The 6000-nt window shown below is 32.7% G+C and overlaps 1 protein-coding gene across 1 annotated transcript; it reads left to right on the plus strand.

Moving 5' to 3' along the window:
• Positions 1-3553: 3553 nt before the first annotated feature.
• LOC125840134 (B3 domain-containing protein At1g49475-like) lies at positions 3554-5164 on the plus strand. Its single transcript, XM_049519101.1, has 3 exons — positions 3554-3666; positions 4178-4304; positions 4715-5164. The coding sequence occupies exons 1-3, from the start codon at positions 3554-3556 to the stop codon at positions 5162-5164; spliced, it is 690 nt and encodes a 229-aa protein (XP_049375058.1).
• The last annotated feature ends 836 nt before the right edge of the window (positions 5165-6000 follow it).

Here is a 6000-nt window from a genome sequence, read left to right on the forward strand (position 1 = left end):
TGTTTGATTTGTAGTCCAAGGAAGAAATTGTGTTCTCTTATCATGCTCATTTCAAACTCAATACTCATCAAAGTTATGGTCATATTTCCACATCACCTTTTTTTTTATGTCCTTTCTTTTGATTACTATATACATTAGCGTTGAAAAAAAATAAAGGAAAAAGATACTAATTAAAAAGAAGGAGAAAATGAAAATAAGCATCCAACAACTCCATACATGATTGCTATTTATAGATTGATACAAGAATTAGGTAGAAGGGAGTTAAGGTGACATGTAGTTAATTAACTGAGAATACAAAGGTATGGAGGTTTTATATAACTCATGAGATTTATTTAGATGTAATCTTTTTTTTTAATTAACAAACGAATTGATTAATGACAATAATGAAGTAAAAAATTCAAAAAGATTTAATATAAAAGATAGTAATAATTTTCTAGACCATACAGATGTGTCACCTCATCTTGTCTATATCTAGCTTTATAATTATGTATATATTTAGGGTAGTTTTTTCTCCTTATGAGGGTGAAGATGAAGATAAATTTCTTCTCCCATATATTCTATAAATGTGTTGGATTTATTTCTAATTAAATCTTTTGACTCATATTTTATATAGAAGAGTTTGTTAAATCTAAGAATATATACCTAAATCAAGTGAAATATTCTTAAGGACATTGCCATCGACACAACTCAAATTGTAAGTATTTCCTTAAATGAGGTCATTTAAGATTGACTCACACTCGTAATTCAAAGTAGACGTGTTTGGAAATTCAAACCACCGAAATGTCATATAGAACCACGAGAACTACATAGTGTCATGCATGATATTCCCGTTAATTTGAGCATAAATTTTAAAGTTGAAATTTGAAAATTTGAGTTTATGAAGTTATCATATTTTGAAATTTGAATTTATGTTTGAACATACATTTTACTTGGAAATAAATTGAATTTTTGTGAGTGAAAGTGAAAATTCTCTCAAAAAGAACCAAATTTTGAAACTTGAAAATTTTTCAAAGATAGATTTTCAAAATTTAATCCAAAGTTTATGGTCAAATAGTAAATTTCATTTCTTCATTGAATTTATTAGGGCAAAATCTTAGGTCTACCTCTTTTGTCTCGTGAATCATGACCACATAATTAGTTTTTCCAATAAAAACTTTATTTTTGTGCCTAAACATGGTGTAGTTGTATATTGGTGTCTCGTAAGTGCTTTAATCCCATCTTCTTTGTTTAATTTCTCTTTTTAATCTTGAATTCACCGACTGATTCCCAACTCTATGTTAGTGCAACTCTACTTTCCCTCCTTGTTAATTGTGGATTTAAATCAAACGATTAGTAATCTAAATCAATTAAAATTTCTCAAAATCCAATGTAAGAAGACAAATTAAATTTCATTCCCTTGACAAAAATATTCCTTTTCACGACCAAGGCTAGACAAAATTTTGAGCGTGAATTAATCGAGGTTCTCACAAGTTGGATATATACAAAAATGTCATGTCTCTCTTTGTTACCCTGTAAAAATTGAATCTTTGACCTTTCATTGGTTGAGGCTAGATAATGAGGCACAAAATGTGCAAGATCTACACCTTATTCTTTCAATCAATGTGGGACAATTTAAAATAGGTCGAATTTTATTCCAACCTTTTTAGAATGAATAGGCGTCAGATTATGGGTTCCCAGAGTAGACGGAATGGAGAATGAATGAAATAAAAATATTGTGTCCATTGCCAAGTGCCAAGTATGTAGTCGTGCCTCTGTCCTCATTCCTTTATTGTCAAAGGCGCCTTTAAGCCATAAAAAAAAAACACTACTCATGTAAGGAGGGCAAGCAGATGATGATATTCCAGTTGGCTTTCAACCTAATGTAATAGAGTTAGAAGAGTAAAACATCTTATCTGATTTATTAGCTATAAACATAATGAAATCTGTCATCTCGTTTCGTTAGAATTTAGTAGTAATACAAGTAATAACTCTCTTGTTTCAATTCATGTGATAAAATTTGACTCGCATAATTATTAGAAATATCAAAGATCATTGTTGAAATAAGTGATTATAAACAAGAATGTCATAATATTTATATAGCAACAAGTCTTTTAAAATTTGTGATCTTAAATCTTAAATAAAAGATTTTAATTTATTAACCAATTTATTTATTTAAAATTTGAATTAATATTAAAAAATTTAATTGAACAAAAAGATTGTATCTATTCAGAAAATGAGATTTTTTTCGAAAAGGTCTCCTTGACTGCTTCTATAAATACGATGAATTTCCGGATGTGGTGTATGTAAGAGATATGACACTACTTGGGTCTAACTCAACCCCAAAAGTTAGTTCATGAGGGGAGGATTGCCCAAATCCATATAAGGAGACCACTAGTCCATTCTTCAACCAATGTGGAACTTTTACCCACTCTAACACCCCCCCCCCCCCCCTTTACGTCCAAGCCCAACTGACGCGCAAACCAAGAGCCCAAACGATGATGGACCTAACTCTGATACCATGTAAAGATATGACACCTAGACCTAACTCAACCCCAAAAACTAGCTCATGAAGGAAGGATTTCATAGTTCATATAAGGAGACCATCACCGGTCCACTCCCCAATCAATGTGAGACTTTTACCCACTCTATCAGCGTATTCAATTGCAAATAGGTTTCAGGCTTTGTTGTATTCTGATAAAGAATTTCTTGTAATCCCTATGACTCTTGAAAGAAAGTGATTTTTCACGCTTCAAAGCCATAATTTCTCTATTGTTTTTTTTTCCAACTCAAATTATTACGTTATGAATCTTTAGTTCTATATGATAATGCATCCTTTAAATTAACAGACTATATAACGCCGTCAGTAGCTCGGAATTTTTTTCCACTAGACATAGTGACATGGTACTTCAATCTAAAGGAGTTTGTGTTTGAATGGACCAAAACTTCTGTTCAATGTATATTTTGTTCAGGTACTTTGTGCTAGTTCCTTCCTTTTAAAAGGGAAGGAAACAATGTATATATGGATCTTTATTTTAGAAAGAGTTGAGCATGTTCTATTCTAGTCATTATATAAGATAGATGTCAAAGAATAATCTTAATTGGTATCACGATCTTCGAAATTCAATCAAAACATCACTAGGTGGGTAAAATATAGGATTCTTGTCTAAGTCATGTGGATCACAAAATGAATATATAATTTCAAGTCGACTAGTTGATTTCGAGAAAACCAAATCAATTGGATATAACAGCATCGAGCCTTGCTTAATTAAAACCCCAAAAACTATTGTCATCAAAACTAATTTACGCAAGAAAATGTTGCACTTTCTCAAATGCCTCTCTTTCTTGTTTTAGCTGATGAAAGGCCTGATTAGCTGCGCAAGAATAATGGTAGTGTTGTACTACTAGATTGATAATTCTGTATTTCTTTTAGTAAGCGTTTTAATTTGATTGTTTTATACCTTTTGTCACTATTATTGCAATTGAAACTTAATATGGTAATTGTATTAGTTGTAACACCTTATCGTGGGATCCGGAAAAAATCGATGAAACGGAAGAAATCTCTCGTTCTTAAGACATGAGAATTGGAAGGCGTATCCATTACGTACTTTTTCTTAGTGCCTCCTTGGTTCGGGACAAAGCTAGGCAAAAGAAAGACCAGCTCACAAGGGCCAAGGGGAGTGTAGACCAGTATAAGAGGGAGCCAAACCAGCAAAGGCCTTATCTCATACATTTTCTTCTTTTTTATCACATTTTTCGGGACAAAGCGTACACAATTATAATTTTTGAAATATGAAGTTGTGTTTCGATATGTATTTTACTTTAAAAAATCAAACTTTTGTGAGTGAAATTGAAACTTTGCCAAAAAAACAGGGTTGAAACTTGAAAAATTTTAAAGACAGATTTTCATAATCTGATTGAAAATCTGGTCAAACACTATTCATGTATTTTTCTTTTGCCTTGTACATTACACAGTCCTCGTGAGTCAGTCACACGCATCACGTGAGTCAGATATTGTTGTCTCATTAGAATTAATAAGATAAGGCCTAGCCCCCCTTAGTAAAGTCAGATATAATACAGTCCTCGTGAATCAGTCACACACATCACGTGAGCAAATATAATACAGTCCTCATGAGACACATTGCATTGTCCTCGTAATTCGTGCATCAAAGTCCTATAAAAAGCATTCCTCAACACTCAGATTTCCCATCCATTGCTCACCTGCCGTCATGGTAAACAAGTTCCGTGGCTCTTCCTGTAGGAACTCTTCTCCCAACAACCCTAAGTTCATCCAAATCATTACTTCCTCAGATGAGTTATGCCGTCTCGTAAGTACTTTCTTCATCTTCCAAATCTTGATTTTTGTCACAGATTCCCAAATTTTTTTTAGTGCAACTGTATTTTCAGTCCTTGTTAACTGTTGATTTAGATCCAACAATCACTATACTTTTATATGGGTCTAATTCAATGAGAATTTCTCAAAACAATCATGTAAGAAGGCAATTTCATCCCTCGATAAAAAAAACATTCCTTTCACGCCCAAGGATAGACATTTGGAGGATTCAACATTTGATAAACCAAATATAAGGATGTGTTAATAGGAGGTAGCTTGTACCTGTAAAAGTAATTAGTCACATAGGTCTGCTTCTGTGTGTTCAGTCCAAGATATATGGTAAACTAATTATTTATGTCTGCTTCTGTCTGTATGAAATTGAATTCAAATTTCTTTTGCACACAGAGGATTCCAGTAGTATTTGCCAAAAGACATTGCAAGAACATGTTAAACCCCGTGTTTCTTGAGGCTCCCCATGGAAAAGCATGGGAGGTTGAAGTGGAAAATTCTCAAGGCCAAATTTGGCTAGCCAAAGGATGGAAAGATTTCTGTGGCTATTACTCAATAACCGTCAGGAGCTTATTAATCTTCACATACAACCCGCGTTCTCACTTTGATGTCGCTATATATGATCAGAGTACAACAGAAATTGAATATCCAATAGATCAAGAGATTGAATCAGATGAAGAAGAGGAAGATATTCCAGTCCTCCAAGCTAATGCTAATGTAATCGAGGAAGAAGAGGAAGATATTCCAGTTAACCTTCAAACTAATGCTAATGTTATCGAGGAAGAAGAGGAAGATCTTCCAATTAACCTTCAAACTAATGCTAATGTAATTGAGCAAGGTAAGTAATCATATTAACTGCTTTATTAGCTATTAAGTGAATCCATTAGTAGTATTACATTGCATGTGGATATCTATTTCAAGAAATAAGTGAAGGCTATGAGGAGCACGACCAACGTAACAACCCAACATTGGTACCGGTAAATTCAAAAGATTTTTAGACTTTTTAAACTATTAAGAGATTGTCTTCAATGTAGTTAGAGACTTGTATATCAAACACGAGTATAACTTATAAGTAAGATCCTTAATCTGTCCTAAAAACAAGTAGCAACTCCAATGTTTCAATTTATGTCATAAAAATTGAATAGACGCATATAGTTTTAAAATGAAAATGAAGCTCACTGTTTAAATTAGTGATTATAAACATGTCATGACATTTATATATGTGGCCATAAAACTTTTAAAACTTGTGGTCTTAAATATTCCATAACATTTCAGTAGAAATAATATCGTAGTAGTTGTTATACTTATATCAAGTTGCTGCAGATCAAGAGGTTGGAGAAGCTAATAGTAGAAGTGAAGAAGTTGGTCCAAAGAATAGCAGTCGATACAGCTTCGTGAACTTAAATGGTGACAATCCGTATTTTGAAATGGTTATAAAAAAGACGCACGCTACTTGTATGGTAAGGTTTAATAGTTTGTACATTGTGTTTTCAGATTTGCTAGATTTTGCATTCCTTTACATACTAATTATTTTTCCTGAAAATCTAATGATGATCATGTTTGTTTGATATATGTTTATTAGACTATCCCCATGAGATTCGCCCAAAGTACAGACATAATCAACATGAAGAATATGAGGTTGGTTAATGAAGAAGGAGTAGAATGGGGAGTGGAAATAGAGT

This window comes from Solanum verrucosum, unplaced genomic scaffold (genome assembly GCF_900185275.1).
Source record: "Solanum verrucosum unplaced genomic scaffold, falcon-dt-bn FXZP01000180.1, whole genome shotgun sequence".
In the NCBI taxonomy this organism is placed as follows: domain Eukaryota; kingdom Viridiplantae; phylum Streptophyta; class Magnoliopsida; order Solanales; family Solanaceae; genus Solanum; species Solanum verrucosum.